Here is a 17,528-nt window from a genome sequence, read left to right as displayed (position 1 = left end):
GATGGATAAAAATGTGCATCAATGCAGATGTAGAAAAATTGACAACATTTGAAAAATCCTTTTTTTGGTACTTTTCATTCCAAAACTGATCCTATCCTTTTTGAAATAATTTTTTACCTTATAAAAATATTCTCCAAGTATGTTCAAAGGTATCTAGGTCCAATAAATTTACCTAAGAGTTTCATGCATCCATATTGAAATTCTTTGAAGTACTTACATGAAATTTTCTAAACTTTTCCAATTCTTGAATTCCTTGAGGCCTTTATACTTGTTTCATCTTTCTTTAAGCATTCCGTGTTGATCAGTTGGGCTTTCATTCTTTGAAGCTTTTTCTTTTATATCAATGCTCTCATGATCTTCAAGTTTTAATCTTTAAATCCATGCTTCAAGCTTGATATAATCATCCTTATCTGAGGTACAAGTACTCATGAACTCTTTAACCTTGCATTCTTCATTTAGTCCTAAAAATACATCACTTAACATAGCATGTTAAGATCCAATGGGCTACATACAGTGAAGTACATGGGCTACATACAGTGAAGTACGCAGCTGCCCTACATGGGCCACATACTGGACAGTACGCAATAGTCCTATGTGGGCCACGTACTGGGTTGTACACAGTAGCCCTATTTGGGCCACGTACTGAGAGGTACGCAGTTGCCCTGTGTGAGCCACATACTGAGATCAATGAAATATACTGTATTCTGTGTGGATGTGTTGTGATGTATGTGTATACGTGGATCTCTATAGTATGATTAATATTGGGTGTATGAAGTATACGTGTGGTATCCTATGTGGATAGGTATTCTGTGTGGATGTGTAGCTTATATTGTATCCTGTGTAGATGAACTGTGGTGTATATGTGTGCAGACTATGTAGGATGATTGATGTGGATGTGTGTGAATACTGGTATGTGAACTTAAATGTATAAATTATTATGGCAAAGTAAAACTCTGCGCCCATGGGCTTACTGAGTAAGGTGAGTGCTCTGATCAGTATTAGTTGTAGCCACACCCAGATTAAAGGGTATGGTTACAAATGGTATCAGAGCAGAAGGAAGGTACATGTATGAGAATGTAATCTTCCCTATCCTCAGGAACTTTCGCTGGTAAATATTTATGTATGTGTGCGTGGATATGCAGGTGTATTCTCGGTTGCGGTGGATTAAGAAACGACTATACTTTATATATATTGAAACTCATTTGCCACACTGTTATAATTTATTCTTTCTTACTAAGAGGTGTCTCACCCCATCGAATTATTGTTTTTCAGGTCCTTCGGGTGATCGAGCTTAAAATGCTCCGTGGCAGGGTTTAGTTCTTGTTAATTTTGAGTGGTGGTAAGAACAATATGTACAGTTTATGTTTTAAATATTGGTGATGTAATATGGAGAATTTGTTATACTCCTTTTTGGGTTGTATATAATACTCTGATATTTTATTGGAGAATGTTTAATTATTTCCGCTTTGTGAATGGTATCAGAAACATGTGAATTGTCTCATCACACCCCGAGCCCCACCTGGCAGGTTCAGATCGTGGCATAGTTGGTCTTAATGATACCGATGAAACGTGGGCCGAGTTTTAACACTTTTGAAAGAAGGAAACTTGACTCAAGCATCCCAATGATACCCTTGCCCTCATTGATTCAGGGAATTTTGTTTGAATTTGAAGAGATTTTGACCCGAACTTGTTGTTTGAAACCAACAAGTTGCCTACATACCCATTCTTGGATTAGGTTAAAACATAGTTTAAGACTCATTGTCCTAATTTGAAAATTCAATTGAAACAAGGAAAATATATCAATGTGGTCAAGGCTTCTGTTAAGACTATAATGTATGCTTAGGTTATGTGCTACCGAAGAAAAAGATCTTAAAGCTCAAACTTCTTTTGATTTGAGATTCCAAATTGGTCAAAAGATCACCTTTGTAAGATTTTACCCGTGTTCTTTTCAATTCATCACTTAGCACTTTATTCTCTTTTGCTTCACTCTTTTAAACTTGTGAGTGAACTTCCATTCATCTTCGTTTGTTTGCCCATTTTCATGACGATGACAATAATAAGAATAACAGCAACAATAATAATAAAATGATTAATATTAAAAGTAACATATTCTAACATCAATTATGTCACATTCCATCATTTGGAGACAACCAAATCGCAAGTGAACTATTATTCTAACATTCTTGTTAGTGCAGTACATCGTTCTAGCATTATTGTTGGAAACCGATGCTAAAGGGTATTAGCCGTGTAGCCATCCTAGCAGCTGTTAAGTCTTTGGCGGGTAATTTCCGAAACCACCGCTATAAATCATATCGGTGGTTTTGTGAATGCTACAAACCGTTTTAGGTGAACGCATCTTTAATTTCCGAAAAATCAACAAAACTTAAAGTATGTTTTGTGAATGCTGCAGGCTCCAAATTCAGCCCGCCGGAGCAGCCCTAACCTGAAACAGCATTCCATTTGGCATCATGATTGGAATACTAAGATGTTGGTTTGTAACCATTCGATGCTTTTGAGTTGGGACTAAATTGGAATAAAACATTAACTAATTTGATTGTATTCATTTTTATCTTTGACAATATGTGTTGCAATATTTTTTTTTGGCTTTTGATAAGAAATGCGCTATGCACTGATTTTAGCCTTTGTAGTTGACATTTAAGAATCTTATGGTTTTTACATCAAACGAACCAAAACCTTGAGGATAATTCAACTTTAAATTGCTACATTTAATTCACAGAACGTCTATTCCTACACAGAAATAATTTACACATTTAGTAGTTTATACAATATATGTAAGCGCATGCATGTTATTAACATAAAAAAAATATAACAATCCAAAATTTTTAGCATAAATCCATAGCAATGAGTAGATAAAAAATGACTATTCCTTGAATTCACCATAAATGTATCCTTCAATAATACAAATTGTTGAAATAGATGCTCTGCAAATCAAATCAAATCTAAGTTTTTAAATTTTAATTACATCTGAACAAATAATATTCTTAATAGTATTTGATATTTCCTTCTCTAACAAAAATATTAATCCAACAGAAGACTTAAAGAGGGAACTTAAAAAAGTAACCAAAATTTATTTGGAGTCTGAAACAATCTGGTAGTAATCAACCTTTGCAGAGAACTACAATAACATATTGAAGGCATAATATGTTGCGGCGGACGAGTTTTTGCAACAAATCAAGCAACCCAATTACAAAGAAAACTTGGTTATTTTTTTTAATTTTTCTGAACCAAGACATGGAATGTCCTTAAATAGTTCTTCAGAAAAAACAACGACGGTCCCCAAACAATTGAGTACTGCCCTCAATAACCCCAGTAATCATTACGAATTTCATCATCGAACTTCTTCTTCAGCTCTGGATGCTTCTCAAAGTACTCATTTGCAGTCATTGTACTAATCTTTTTCTGTTAAAAAAGAACAAGACTTTTGAGGATCCAACATTGCCATATGCAGAAAATGGAAGAACTAAGTTGACTTTTTTCTAGAAAAATTACCTTCATCTCTTGAACTTCTGCGATCTCTTTTTCTAATCTTTCAGACTCCTTCAGGGATTTTTGCTCTGCTTCTTTCAGTTCCACCAACTGTCACTCAGACCAGTCAGCTTTACTGTTAATTTCCCTCAATGTCAAATACAAAGGCTGTCTCGGACATCATGTTACCAACGCACAAATGGACAATTCTGGTGATCATCATTTGATTCAATTTTGAGTTGAATTCATTTCGTGTTTTAAAGGGTGAGTTCCTTTTTATTTCAGATTTCCCACAACACAAATTGTTATCTCATCAGGTCCAAAATCAATTCAGTTTAAAACATATTTCAAGGCATTGGGAGTTTTCCCAATGAAAGATAAAAAGCAGAAAAAAACAACAGATCCTACAGCCCTGAAAATCTCTCGTTGGAGAGTACATTAAAGAGATTAAAGAAAACAAATGAAAAGTAGCATGTTGGTAGTTACCAGTGCATCAAACTTGGGTTTATACTGAGGTGTGACATTGTCTACGTACTTTGGAATTTCAACACCTGCAGAGAAAAGTTAAAAAGTAAAAGCATGAATTGAAGCATGAATTGGGCACCACATTATATTACCATATTACCAAAAGTTGTAACCAACAATTATTGTATTCTGTAAACATTTATTGAAGCATACAATGGCAGATCTTTCAGCACAGTTTTGAAAGTCCTGTCGTGCCTAAATTCCAGTAATAATCTTATGGAGGCAAAAGTGCTATAAAATACCTGCAAGGCCTAGCATCTCAAAATGATGATGCACCAATATATAAAGTGAAAAATAATACACTTGACTTTGTCCTAAGGGATCCGCTTATCAAAAATTACTTATGCTAAAAAAAATGCTAAATTTGTTAAAGTGCTGATAATAACTGATGATGTGGATAAGTTCTAAAACTCACAACTGTTTGGCTAAAACCACTTTTTTTTGTTTATTCATTAAATTCTTTTTTATTGATGTGTAGTTTATCTAGTATTGCTCCTCTATTTCTATTTTCAAGGTTATTTTTATAGTTTTTTTTTTCTTCTCTCTATTTTCTATCGACTTTCGCCTCCTTTCTTCTCCCCCTTATTTCCCATTTTTCTTCAGAGTTTCCCCATTTACATTCCCAGAGGTTTTGAGCCACTCTATTGTGCAAGCGAAGGGTTTCCAACTTCTCTATCTCCCTCCAATTCTCTGATTTTGGTCAAGATGGCCATGGTTCAATGACAGTGAAAGTCAGTGGGAAGAGAAAATATACAAAGATTTTGATAACCTTAAAAATTTGAAGCAATAGCATCCCGAGAATGTTGCTAAATTCAGATCTTCCAAGGTAATCCTCTTTATGCTCTCTCACAACTATCAGGCTTCTCAAGAACATCCATGGTGAAGCCAAAATCCCCCCAAGGCCTTATGAACTCTGCCCATGGCATCATCCTGCCAAGCTTCTTAAGAACACACATAGGGTGCACAAGACTTCAAATACTCCATCCATGGTGTCGTCAGCCAAAGAGAGAGAGAATGAGAGGGACAGAGGGAGAGGAAGGGAAGGCCTGCCAGGATAAACCAGTTTGGTTGCCAATCAGGGTGGTCAGCCACCGTGTCACCAGCAAGAAAATGAGGGAGGTAGCCATGTTGCAGTTGTGTGTGTGTGTGTGTGTGTGTGTGAGAGAGAGAGAGAGAGAGAGAGAGCTGCTGATTTTTTATTAATACTACAGGAATGCCACTGTGAATAAACAGTACACTTATAAGTGGCTAAAAAGCCATCTCTTGTTGCTTCTCAGAATCTACTTTAAAGAGTGGTTCTTCTTCAGCACTTTTTTGAACAAGTACTTTTTTGGGAACATGCCAAACAGCACGTCAATGCAATAACAATTCTTACTTTTGTCTTAAGGTGGGTCTAATCAACATTCAATTCATGACAAAATCCTTACCAACACAATAAACTGCATAAAATATTTGTTGAGATAAATATATCTGACTTTTGCCTCAACCACAGTTTCCAAGTAAGCCTCACTTCTCACATTCAGGGGTGTAGCAATTTAGATGCATGGAACATAGAAAACAACTAGGAATTCAAAAAGGGTATCGATATTGTTGTTAAAAATAAAAATAAGAGATCGTAACTTTTTTTATACATAAAACGCATTTAGTTAGCTGTTATCAAAATTGTTCCTGGAAATGAAAACAGTAGAAATGCATTTGGTTATGCCTTATTTGAAACTTCAAAAACATTAAGAAAAGGAAAGGAAATTATGAAAGAATCCACTTTTTCATGTTTGGTTATCAAGGAAAGCGAGAAAATAAAATATATATATATATATATATATATATAGAAAATAAATGAAAAAACATTGCTTTTGCACGTCATTGACATTTGATTTTTCTTAATGTTTAACTATATTAGAATAAATTTTTATTTTTAAAAGTATTTAATATTGAGAGAAAATATAATGGAAAATGAGTTTCCTTCATAATTTCCTTTCCTTTTTTCAAATAAAATCCTTGAACCCAACGGACCCTTAACATTGATCCAAGTGAGAATTTGTTAATAATAATAATAATAATAATAATAATAATAATAATTAGTATTATTATTACTGTTATTACTCTTATTATTGAAAAATTATTTATATCCCATACCCAGTGTATTCAATGTATCCGGATCCAAAAACACGGGAAGCACCTTAAAATTGTTTCCTGAAAACCTGTTGGTTTTAGGATATTTTTAGATACATTTCTGAAAACTGTTTCTAAAAATACTAAACAAAACAACGAATTTTGTGTATTTTTAGTATCTTGCATTTCTGGATACAAAAAATCATTCCCAAACCTTAACCAAATGGACCCTAAGGTTATCAATGAGGAGATCACACCTTAACCTTGTCAATCAGTCAACACCAATGGAGATGGGAGAGATCTACTTCCTCAAAAACACGGAAACACCTTAAAATTGTTTCCTGAAAACCTGTATTTTTAGGATATTTTTAGACACGTTTCTGATTTTTTTTTTGTTTTTCTTTTTTTTTTAAACACTAAACCAAACGGGCCCTAAATTATCAATGTGGAGATCACTCCTCCAATCTTGTCAATCGTTCAACAGAAGTGGAGATGGGAGAGAGCTTCAAATTGATCAATAGAGGATTAGTATCCTGCAGTTCCGGAGACAAAAAATTGTATCTAAAATTTTACCAAACGGGCCCTAAATTATCAATGTGGAGATCACTCCTCCAATCTTGTCAATCGTTCAACACAAATGGAGATGGAAGAGAGCTTCAAATTGATCAATAGAGGATGTGGATACATGAAGAAAATTTTTGTAATCTGGCCCTGCAAATGCTTGGAGAAATTTCAAGTACAGAAATAACCAGAGGATGTCAAAGAATTTAGGCAATATGAGAGAGAGAGAGGTGTTCAGAGCACTCAATATCAACAACAGTGAGGGCAGGGCTCTGCGCATCATAGAAAGTAGCCGCATATAATGGAACATCTGGCTGCCCTATTAGCAGCTGGAGAAGGCTTGGAGGCCCCTGAGCAAAATCTTTGAAGACTTTGTTAAGGACAGATACCCCAACAAAAAACACCTAATAGAGGTAAACCTTTTGAGGAAGGACAACCCTGGCAGGACATCGACCTGAAATAGAGGGGATCAAGGACTCGTGAGGAGTTGATAAAATTTCTAGGGAGGGCTTCCATAAGGAAGTTAGTGGGGAAGAGAGACTGGGAGAGGCTCTTTACAAATTGGGACGAGGTGGATCACTGGGTCAATATGGTTCAGAAAATTCGGTCCAAGATAAAAATGAAAAGAGACTAGAGGATAATATTTGGATGTTCATATTCTCACCCAAAAGAACCAGTTTGTGCAGCCTTCAAAGCAGGTATGCACACAAAAGGGATAAGCTACTTTGCTACTTCTTTCATGGTATCCCACTGCTGACTACCGTAAGGGGAACAATAGACCAAAGTTGGTATGGATTAAAGTGGTAGGCCTACTAGTGCAAGAGTGAGAGGAGATTCTAGCGGTGAGTACTAAGGAGCTGAATCAGCTGATGAATCAAAAAGTAATAGAAATGAGTTGAGTTGGCCAAAAATCCTTGTAAATTTTCAAAAAAACAAAAAAAAAAACAAATACCTTCAATGAATATAATTCATATTGGATGTTGGAACTTGGTAGAATTGGGACCATAGGCTACTACATGGCTGCGAGGAAGGGAGAAACTACTATGCTACTTCATTCATGGTATCCCACTTCTGGCAGCACTCTACAGAACAAGATCAATGAAAATAGGCAGGAAGCTGTTCGATGGCTAAGGGATTAAGCTCCATTTCAGTCAGAAATTACTGTTAAACAGATAAGGAGTGAATCAGAAAGTTATTTCCTGGAAGGCTGTATGGATATCTCATACCTCATGCTCCAAAGAAAGGTTTACTTTGGCAAGCCAAATCCAACCACATTATGAATTTATGCTTCACTGCACAGTTACCAGTGAGTCATTGTGCCTAATTTGGCAGCAAAATAATTTTCAAATCAAGATTTGGATTGGGAATCGAAATTTCAATTTTGAGAGTCAAGAATGGAATCGAATCATAACATCCCATGCAAAATTCCAAAAAACAATTCTAAATGGCATGCATATATTGATACAAGAACAAGAAGAAAATTAGTAAAATACATTTAATATTGACAACAAAAAAAATCATATTTCATGCGTATGCTTTCCCTAAACAAAGAAAAGTAAGGGAATGAGTCAAGAAACATTAAAAAAATAAATGAACTTTATGCTATTTAAGGGAAGGAACCAAGAAAAAATAATCAAAAACTGAACTTTTGGTGTTCATCAACAATTAAAAAAATAATATTTCATGCATATTTTTTTCTGGTATTAAAAAAAATTAACCTAAAAAATGATGATAATTAAACAAACTACTAAAAAAACCAACTTTTCAATCTTAAGAACACAATAAAACTTGAAGACCAGCTTAACCCATTAGTGTTCTCTTCTCAATGGCAGAACACTATATTCCCCAATAGTGGAGGATGGTATGTGAAGGCAACATAAGACCTAGAGTTATATTTTCTCTTCTTTTTTCCAGCACAAAATTGGTGTAGACAATGAATGGAAGGTAACTGTGTAAAAATAAAAGCAATAAAAAAAGGAACAATGTTTTCAGAGTTTTTAACTGGTTGGGTCTATCAGGATATGATGTGAATCGATAAATTCAAATCAATTCATTAGATTCATGAGGTGAATCGATAGATTCGGCGATGATTCAGCTGTTTTTACATTCATTAGTTAGATTCGAATAAATTTGGTGCAAAATTGATACAAATCATATGAATCGAATCGCAAATTGTAAGATTCTAACTATAGGCAGTGGTTTAACATAGCAAGGGTCATGACAAACAACATTGGGCACTTTCTTTACTGCTGGAAAGGAATGTTGGGGTATGCTGCCCGCTATGCATTTTCTGGTGCTTATGGAGAGAGAAACAAGAGAATTTTTTAGCGGTTTAGACCACCATAAAAAAACCAAAACATATGTTCATGCATACTGTTTTTTGTTGGCATTCTGGAAATTTTACACCAGATTCCTCTCTTGGTTAGACTTCTTAAACAGAAAGTTTTTTTAAATGGGCAGCAAGTCCTTCAATTATACTTCCTTTAGTTATTATACTGAACTCTGTTATTGCATGGCTAATCTTTATTAATTCAATTCTCTGCACTAAAAGAGTTCAAGATTTATTTTGCCTTTCTTGATGTTTCTCAAATGTCACGTTAGATGTACCTTAATTGAACTCAACAACCTCATTTACCATTTAATTTTTCTCATGCACTAACATTTTCACATATATTGTAGTATTGCACCATGCCACTTAACTAGTTAAAGAAAGTGTAATGTTCTTAATAAATACCTGGGTAAGTTTGGGAATGTAATTCATTTTGGTTCCACTCCCATGCACTGAAACATGGTTGCAGAGAAACATGTTCCACATTTTGGATCAGCAAAACACAACAACAACAATGAAACAATAAGTCCCACCAAGTGCAGTCTTCCTTTTTTTGCCATTCTGCACAAACGAGGCTAAAAAGTTGGAGTGCTGCCAAATCCTTATTTATTACATTGGTCCAAGTCATTCTAAATCTACCTGTAACCCTCCTATCCTTCCTACTACACCATGTTAATTAAACCACTCTCTCACCGGATCGCCTTTGGATATCCATTGCAAGTGATCAAGATTTCTCACCCTTTCATATTTTCTATTAATGTTATCACCCCGAATGAATTCCTTTTTAATTTTCGACTTAATGCCGCTCATCCATCTCAACAGTCTCATTTTTGCAAAGCATAAAAACTTAATTGATTTTCTAAAATTCTTATTTCTAACCTTTCTTTGCTCTATTAATCTTTTTCAAAGTTCCACCTGGCCCACCCCACCCCACCCTGTGCCACACCCAAGGTGTGACAAAAAATTAGTAAGGGTGGGCTATATCATCGTATAGAAGCAACAAATTGTGTTGGCCTCAAATATCAACAACAAACCAAGCCTCGAATCGTGATAAGTGAGGTCGACTACATGAATCCTCTTCCGCCAATTTACGTAATCGCAATTTCCTCTGATAATTTAGAGACTGTTAAATCTTTACTCACTATATCATATTTTAGGTCTACCCCCCCTTTCTACAGGTAGCTCACTCCTCCTTACTTGTGCACTTTTTGGCCTATATTGTAGGTATCCAAACCATTTGAGCTCTTATCTTCTATAGGTGTTATGCCTAACTTACCACAAATATGTTAATTCCTTAATTTTTCTTTTACTTTTTGGATATGTTGTTTCTTAGTTGCCCAACATTTTGATTAATATAGCATAACTGGTCTTATGACAGTTTTATAAAAATTTTCCTTTAAGAGTATTCTATGATCACACAACACACTGAAGCACTTCTTCATTTTACCCACCCTACCTTTACCTCTATGTATAACATCTTCTTCAGACTCTTCCTTCAACTTGCATAATAGATCCAAGGTACCAAAATCTTGTAATGTTATTAATTTGTTGATCATAAAATTTAATATTTTCTCCAATATTCCTCCTACCAAGCATGGTTTTAAACCGCAGTAACGGGTAGCGTAACGTAACAGTAACGGGTGTAACGGGAAGCGGGAGTAGCGGATGTTACATAACGGGAAGCGGGTGTAACGGTCGGAAATTTTTTTGAAGCACGCACAACCTTGTGCATATTAGCATACTTGCATATTTTAAGCTTTTAGCCCTTCTTAGAAAGAGTTTTAGTTTATTTTTGATCCTTTAGTTCGAGTAACTAAGTTATTTGGTAAGGGCAACAAATTTAGATTAGTTTTAAACCACCATTGATAGAAAAATTACAAGTGTGTGTATTTATACTTCTCATTATTCTTATCTGTGATAAATTCTTATGTGTGCTAAGTTAATTAATAAAACAAAATACATTAGACACTTCATTAATCTATTAGACACATAAGACATACAAATAATACAAATATAAAATAGCTAGAAAAGAAAGAAGGTTGAAGTTGAAAAATATAGAACATAAATATCACATTACTAATATTATCAAATTAAAATATTTTCCTAACAAATTAGTATTTTCAAATTGTAAATTAATGCATCTATTGTGAGTATTTAAAGAAATAGTAAATTTTGTATCATTGTCATCCTCTTTATAATCTTTCCCCCCTCTTGCCACTTGGTATATTGAGAATGATATATGAAAGAGAGGGAAAAAGTGAAAAGAAAAGGTAAAAAATAAAACATTTTTTTGGTGTAACAGTCCTATAGCGGTTACGTAACGGCTATAGCGGCTTTTACGTAACGGTTGCAGTCCGTTACAGCCGCTACGGCCGTGATTTTTCTTCCCATCGATTTCGAGGAGTGTAACAGTATCGACAACCCAAAAAACCGTTATGTAACGGCGTTACGAAAACGGTCGCAACCTTTATTTAAAACCATGCTACCAAGACTGACACTTCACATATTTTGTCTTATTTCTACTTATCCTAAAACCTCTAGATTCTAAAACTTCTCTCCATAATTCCAACTCAGATTCTACATTATGTCAAATAGGTGAAGGTTTCCATTCCATTTTGGATGTTAGCCAATAAAGAAACTAAGAAGACTAGGATTAGGTTAGCAACTTGGAACATAGAAATCCTTACGTAGAGAAGTATAGAGATAGTTTGACACAATAATTATTCCAGAAGTTCAAAATTGATGCCCTAAATGAAAGCATAGCCAAATGCGGTGCTTTAAAAGGCAAAGGTGAAATATGCAAGCGCACAAGCTTTGGCTTCTCAGAAGATGAAGAAGATGGGCATCACAGGGATGAACATCCTAATTGAACCCATCCCATATTAAACCCAGAATCTCCTTTCAACATTGCATCTTTCCACGCAACCTCACTTGACCATTAACACGAAATCAGATATATTACCAGATTTCTAGAATTTCTTCATGGAACCCATTTCACAGTAAACCCAGAACCCTACCCATAACCATAGTTCTAGCAAGAATTTCTTCTTATACCCATACATAGTTTATCCTGAACTCTACCTTCATCCAGAATCCTGCGGCTCTTCCAATCCCTTTTGAACCTTAATCTCACTGAATTTCATCCCTCCAGTGTCACACAAAGACAGTTAATCTCCTGGGGAGGGAAGAGGGAGAACAATGTTATGATCAACAAAAAACAGTTTTTTCATAAGGAATAGGGAAGATCTTTTTGCATTACAAAGAGAACCAATCTCATTTTCTCTTCATCTCTCTGTCAGAGGAGGAGCAACAATTGTTGTCAAGGGAGCTGCGCTTACAGCGAGCCCATGATGAAGACCTTCAGGGCCCCAACCATTTCATTATGTTATGATTGAGAGCAAATGCGTCCCGACATTTTATTTCAATGGAAAAGATACCAGTCAAGGGGGCATTTAAAATTATCTGTGTGCCAGACAGAGGGGGGGAGTTTTGGGAAGAAACATTGGGGATTGCAGAGGAATGACTTCTAAATAGCTTCATCCAGAAGCTGCATTGTCTTGATTGTGGCTTTTTGAAAGTGAGCCAAGATCGAAAGCATAAGTAATGGTCAGTTTTACTATAAAAATAAAAATTGGTGAGATACTAATAAAGAAAGGTTCTATTAGTACAGAAAGGATTTGCATCATATGGAATCTACAAAAATATATATTTATTGTATTGTGTCATCCAAGAAATTGAACGATTCCCTCTTTCTTCTAACTTGACTTAAGGATTGAAAATTCAGCCTCACTGGGGATGGAGGAATTCCATTAAGTTTCTCGAGAAAAGAAAAGTTTCAGGAAAGGAAACCAGGCCAGGATGAGTGTGGTGGGATTCGAACAGGAAGATCTTCTGTTTTAGGAGGGAGAGGGATTAGAAGAAGAAGAAGATATTTTATTAAAAAAAGAAAAAACAAGGATCTTTAGAAATCTGCCTTAAAAGAGGAAAAAAAAAACCAAAAAGAAAATGCAATGAAAAAATCCAAACAATGCTGCAATTCAATCATGCTGAAGATCAGAAAAAGACAACGCTTTAAACTATTTTAGGAAGATTTTAAAATTTGAATTTGGTTTCTGGACAAGATATTCATGGGCTGGGTAATTGTAATACAGATTGCTCCAGGCCTAGCGTTGGGACTTCAGGGGCAACAAGTAGTTAGTTTGGCCTAGCACTAATGAGGCTTTTTTAATAAATAAGAAGGGAAGGTTCATGGGTTGATGAAAGGGGCCCATAATGGAGCCCAACAAAACTTTAAGGAGGGGCTTGTGCTGGGGAATTCCAAGTCTAGGGAGGCTCTTCTTCTAGGGCCTGGATTACTCTGGCAAGAAAATTGCAGGTGCATCAGGGGAAGACCTTCAGAAACATAGTCTCATCTCAAGGAAACCTACAGACAGTTCAGGTCACTTCAGATTGCAGCAAGATAAAAGGAATAAAGGGTCCATGCAAGGACAATGAAGAATCAGACACTTCCAAGGCTGTCTAAGGTTTATAAGAGGGCGAAATCGAGGCTGGCAGCTGGGCGACAAGATTTTCTGAACAAAGGGAAGCTGGTTATCAAATCAGAAGGTGGTGACGAGTTTTCTTCAGGCTTCGAGGATAAGGAGAATGTCCGCCTTCTAGATATTAAATGGGTAAGGAGAAATTTGAAGAAACTAAAAGACTGGATTTAAACTTTAGCACACAAGAAAAGAAAACAGAAAAATGGAGTAGGCATCAAGGTTAACTGCAAATGTTAAAAGAGATATATTGGATGTCAAAAGACTAGGGGATAGAATAATAAATATTTAGATAGACGGTTTTAGGACAAGATAATAATTGCATTAGTGCTTCAGCTCCTCAGATAAGATTGAATGAAAATACAAGAAGATAGCCCTCAGAAGATATGGATAACATCAAACAAATTTTTTTTTTGGGAGGGGGTGTAAAAAAAATTAAGAGGCATATGTAAATGGTCATGTGATATAGAACAAGAATCCAAATGTTTGATCCTATTTGAAGGCTGATTTTGAATAATATGGTCAAAGACTGCTTGGGTCCTAAACCAAATGTGTTAGGTTTAATTACTTAGTTAGGCTTAAGTTTATAGAAGAAAAGTCACAAAACAACACTCCTAAATGCAGCCAAATTTTCAATCCTGGTTAACTATTTTGCAAAAGATCATTTTTTTTGTACTTAGTATTCCATAACCTCCCTCTATTTTGCAACATAGCAACTATTGTTGAAATCAACTAAAGCTTAACAAGCACAGTTGCATGCTAAATAAAACAGCACCACCCACGTAACCTATAAGAAATTCATGGGGGATCACAGTCATTTAATTTCTTTTTGCAGACAGCCCCATTAACAATATGCTGGGTAAATAAATGGGTATTAAGTACAAATGAACCATCAAAGATGTAATATAATAGTGATTCACTTTTAAAGAATATCTAGACACATTTGCTTTGCATATGTTAGGCAAAAAAATTTCTTGCATTTGGAGGGCTCAAAAGTTATAAATAGGAAAATATGCCCAAGGAACTATGATAAGAAATAGAACAGTAGTAAAGGTTTCCCCAAGCTGTGATACATGTGTGTGCGCAAAAGAATGCAGGTAAAATCATAAAAAAATATTACTTTTTCAGTATAAAAAATAAATAAATAAAGAGAGAATTGCTCTCCTTCCAACACCCCCCCCTCCAAAAAAAAAAGAAGAAAAATATTTTTTCAGGTGTTATGTTCGTTTTTACCGCTTCAAGAGCACATTGCGCTCATAGGCCATAAACTTTGAGAATCAGGCAAATAGCCCCTCCATACAAATTTAGCATAAAATGACTATTTATAATCACGCGCTTGCTTTGGATGTAAACAGATGCTAGACTCTCTACTTACACGTTGCTTCACCAGTATGCCCTTCTCTTCAACTTGCCCCATAGTTGAAGAAGTTTTAAAAAATAAAAATAAATAAATAAAGTATTCTATAAACCAACTCTCTATTGAGCAAAAGAGCAGGTGGCAAATTAGCATGGAAGCAAACAGTTGGCGGACCATTCACTCCTTAAAGCAATCATGTATTATAGACATTGTTGAAAATCCACCATTTTAAATCAAAAAATGAATTTAGGAGATATTTTCCAGAATATCGAAGTTTGGGTTGCAAATAGTCATATTCAAATTGAAGAGACGAAAGTGAAATGACACCAAATAAACCTGCAAAATGCAGTTTTCCCAGAATAAATAAATATATAAAATTGAATGGTTCGAGAAGACAACGACAAAGCTTTGCAGTTTCCACATAAGAAGGTATATGGTATCAAAAGCAAAGAAAACAAAAAATGAATAATACACTATCAGATAATTCAAAAATATAAAGCTTACTGTCATATGCTTCTTTGTACATATCAACCAGGCGAGAGCCAATTCCTTTTCTATAATATTCCCAATCTATGGGCTCTGGTTCCTGCATAATTTAGAAGTATTAAGTCACTGAAAAGAAACATGCCAGTACTGATAATATTAATCAAGTAGCAAATGGAGCACCAATGTCAGCACAGTTTTTCTTCTGTGAAAAGCATGTATATTCTACTCAGAAGACCAAAAATTCACCTATGAACACAAGGATTTAATATTTCCTTACATTCAATCAGTCATTCTGAATTAGTAATCATAATGAACATGAGCTGTATCACGGCGCATACCTCACAGATTTTTTTTTAAATGAACATATAATTTACAGAAACTAACATACGGCAAATTGAGACAGTTCTAGCAAGATCATAATGGTTGAGGATAAAAAGGAATAGAATAATGTTGATTATATTTTCTAATTTCAAAACTTAATGAACAGATAAAAATTAGTACAATATGTACTGAGACAGATAGCTCAATTCACATTGAAAGTGTTCAGTGAATAAGAAAGTATGGGCAGTGAGACAGCAAAGAATACTAAAATCAGTAGATATATCACATAGATTCATGCTCTATCATTCTCGTTATTGGAAATGATGGTTTACGTGGAGTTTCAAACCTCGTGAGCTGGGAACCCTTAGTTATTCATGCATTTGAGACTCCTTAGTTTTCTAAAGGTGTTGAGTAAAGAACCAGAAAGACATGGTTTTCCCTATTGGGATTTCACACTTATGTTACTGGTTAAGATGACTCAGCCAACTGGACTCAACAAGAACGCTGTAAATCCAACCTTGAGCACATCTAGAAAAAACAAAACATGGGACTTCCAAAGGTGATAACTAAGGAATCAACGAGAAATGTTTTAGCTTGGGATGCTACAAATATGTTGCTGGCCAGTATCACTCAACAACTTGGTTTAACTGGAGTACTGGTAAACAGAGCTGAAACACGTCTACACATAAAATGAGGTTCAAACAGCAACATTGCATCGCGAACCTAAACATTACCTGAAAGAGGGCAGGTGCTAAAGAAAACGAGTCATCACATCTAAATGTTATGGGAAACACATTTGAGCACTTAAATTCCGAAGACACTTCAAAAGTAATTATTGCACGCCATAGCAAAATACGTATCACCAACAGATCCAAACTATCGTTTTCATTTCGCAGCTTAAAAAATAAGAATCCCTACTAGCAAACGCCACTCAACGAACCAATTCCAAACTAGAATCATCCAAAAAAAAACCCAACCAAATCCTGAACAGAAAAAAAATGTATAGATCTGAAAAAAATCAGTAAAAATAGTAACCCTAGATGTGGAGGAAATAACACCTAGATAGAGAGGAGGACCTGGCTGAACTTAGTTTGGAGGGCGGAGTTGACTTCGTCGAAGGCGCGGCGGAGAGTGACGAACTCTTTGCGAGCCTCATCGGAGACGAGGAGCTTGGCCATGCCATCCCAATCAATGGTCTTCGATGCCTTGAACGCAACGTCCACCACCTTCTTCCCCGCTCCACTCATTCTGCCTTCTCGCAATCTCTCTCTTTCTGCGAATGAAACCGATGACTTCACTATCAAAAGTTAGTGGCAGCGCCTCTACTTGCTTGCCCGAGCCGGCCAGCCCGCAACTAATTTCAAATTTAATGAAAATTAGGGTTCGTTCTGAAGGAAAGATAATTAAAGTTCGTAAATGTGATCGACTAATAGTATGTGTACACAAAAACCAGTATAATTTTATTGCTTGATTATAATTTTATTGAATTATATCAATTGTTATATCCAGTTGTTTTCAAATATTATAAAATTATTAACACATTAGTTATATGTGCTAAAAATACACATCTATTCGATAATTTTAAATATTTGTAGATACCTTGTAAACTTTTCTTATTTTTTTCTACCAAAAACTTAAAAGGCAAACTTTTTTTCTTTTTTAGTAACTCCTTTCTATAAGGACAAATAATTTTTATAATAATATAAACCAACACCTTTTGATTAATTCCTTTGAAAATGATACTTTTCTAGTGTCACAAGAGGATCAAACTAAGCCTAAGTCTACATAATAACTTATTGATGTGTTTAGGTTTTCT

The 17,528-nt window shown here is 35.2% G+C and overlaps 1 protein-coding gene across 1 annotated transcript; it reads right to left on the bottom strand.

The window, feature by feature from the left end:
* Positions 1–3,069: 3,069 nt before the first annotated feature.
* On the bottom strand, positions 3,070–17,187 carry LOC131158754 (ATP synthase subunit d, mitochondrial). Its single transcript, XM_058113610.1, has 5 exons — positions 16,789–17,187; positions 15,410–15,491; positions 3,973–4,037; positions 3,511–3,597; positions 3,070–3,420 (listed from the first exon to the last, which is right to left on the bottom strand). Exons 1-5 carry the CDS (start codon positions 16,957–16,959, stop codon positions 3,319–3,321), a joined length of 507 nt encoding a protein of 168 aa, XP_057969593.1. The 5' UTR covers positions 16,960–17,187; the 3' UTR covers positions 3,070–3,318.
* Positions 17,188–17,528: the final 341 nt, after the last annotated feature.

The sequence above is a fragment of the Malania oleifera genome, chromosome 1, assembly GCF_029873635.1.
Source record: "Malania oleifera isolate guangnan ecotype guangnan chromosome 1, ASM2987363v1, whole genome shotgun sequence".
Taxonomy (NCBI): Eukaryota; Viridiplantae; Streptophyta; class Magnoliopsida; order Santalales; family Ximeniaceae; genus Malania; species Malania oleifera.
The sequence above is the reverse complement of the archived record's forward strand: the minus strand, read 5'-3'. Positions and strand labels throughout refer to the sequence as shown.